This window comes from Apium graveolens, chromosome 6 (assembly GCF_009905375.1).
Source record: "Apium graveolens cultivar Ventura chromosome 6, ASM990537v1, whole genome shotgun sequence".
NCBI classification, from domain to species: Eukaryota; Viridiplantae; Streptophyta; class Magnoliopsida; order Apiales; family Apiaceae; genus Apium; species Apium graveolens.
This window is the reverse complement of record NC_133652.1, coordinates 259,348,282-259,349,857: the sequence shown is the minus strand read 5'-3', so window position 1 is coordinate 259,349,857 and position 1,576 is coordinate 259,348,282. Positions and strand designations below refer to the sequence as shown.

The window sequence follows — 1,576 nt, the reverse complement described above, 5'->3', positions numbered from 1 at the left end:
ATGATTGTTAGACTGAGATGTGTCTATTGGAAAAAGACTGAGATGTGTCTATTGGCAAAAGACGCATCTGCTGACATCCATATATATGTGTTGTATTGATCAATTTTAGGGTTGGTTCATTTTCTTGAAATTCACAACAAAAACACATTCTCTCATCTTGCAGAATTTCTGACTTTATCTAATTGATTTATTTGGGTGAACCACAAATAACTTCAATCTGAAAGTGTTCACACGACTTCAGAAAAATCCAAGTTACTATCATTTTTTCCCAACTTAGATTGAAGTTATTCTTTTCTTCTGAAGATGACGAACGGAGAATCTGCAAAAGATATGACAAGCAAGTTTACAAAACTGGACAAGTTTGAGGGTCAGGATTTTAGAAGATGGCAGAAGAAGATGTATTTTATGTTGACCACGCTGAAGGTTGTGTATAATCTGAGTACCCCCATGCCAAAAGTGATTGAGAATGAAACTATTGAACAAACAAGGAAGCACTGCAAATGGGAAAATGATGATTACATCTGTCACGGTCACATCTTGAACGGTATGTCTGATTCCCTTTTCGATGCATACCAAAATGTTTATTCGGCGAAAGAATTGTGGGATTCTGTTGAATCCAAGTACATGGCAGAAGATGCTTCTAGTAAGAAGTTTCTGGTCAGTAATTTTATGAACTATAAAATGGTCGATTCTAGACCGGTGATGGAACAATACAATGAATTGTTAAGGATTCTGGGATAGTTTGTTTAACATAATTTGAAGATGGATGAATCTATCTCTGTTTATGGTGTTATAGACAAACTGCCACCATCATGGAAGGATTATAAACACACCTTGAAACATAATAAAGATGATATGACGCTGGTTGAACTTGGAAGTCACTTCATAATTGAAGAGGCTTTGAGAACTCAAGAAATTGAGAATAATCCCAAGGGCAAGAACCAAGTCGGTGATTATTCTATAAATATGGTTGAAGATGGTGGACCTTCTAAGAATTCTAAGGATGGAAAGGGTGATAAACGGAAGTTTAAAAGAAACTACAACTCTTCCAACAAAAAGCCTAAGATGGCATGTTGGAAGTGTGGCAAACCTGGACATTTCAAGAAGGATTGTCGGGTTGGTAAAGGCAAGCTGGAAAATCAAAATGCTGGTCCAAGCGGATCCAAGGATCCATAAAAACAACAAGGTCATATTTTAATACAAAATTATAATTCTTGTCATAATTATGTATCACAAATATCTGAGGCATTTTATGTGCATGATGATAATGTTACTTGATGGATTGATTCAGGAGCAATGAGTCATGTATGTAAAGATCTTTGTTGGTTCATAGACTTTCAATCAATCGAAGATGGATCTATTTTAAAGATGGGAAATGTTGCAACTGAACTGATCAAAGGACTAGGAAATGTCAAGCTAGTTTTTACTTCTGGAAAATGTATATTATTAAATACTGTGTTGTATGTCCCGGGGATTCGAAAGAATCTCTTGTCTGGTGTTGTATTAAATAATCATAGATATAAATAAGTTTATGAAAGTGACAAGTATATCTTGTCAAAACATGGTAATTTTGTTG

General features: G+C 35.0%; 1 protein-coding gene across 1 annotated transcript; it reads left to right on the top strand.

The window, feature by feature from the left end:
* Positions 1-303: 303 nt before the first annotated feature.
* LOC141665937 (uncharacterized) lies at positions 304-1,176 on the top strand. The gene is made up of 2 exons (XM_074471924.1): positions 304-657; positions 763-1,176. Exons 1-2 carry the CDS (start codon positions 304-306, stop codon positions 1,174-1,176), a joined length of 768 nt encoding a protein of 255 aa, XP_074328025.1.
* Positions 1,177-1,576: the final 400 nt, after the last annotated feature.

Coding starts and splice junctions, on each gene's coding strand:
- LOC141665937 (XM_074471924.1), top strand. CDS start 304: ATGACGAACGGAGAATCTGCAAAAGATATGACAAGCAAGTTTACAAAA. Junction 658..762: donor CTTCTAGTAAGAAGTTTCTG/GTCAGTAATTTT, acceptor CATAATTTGAAG/ATGGATGAATCTATCTCTGT.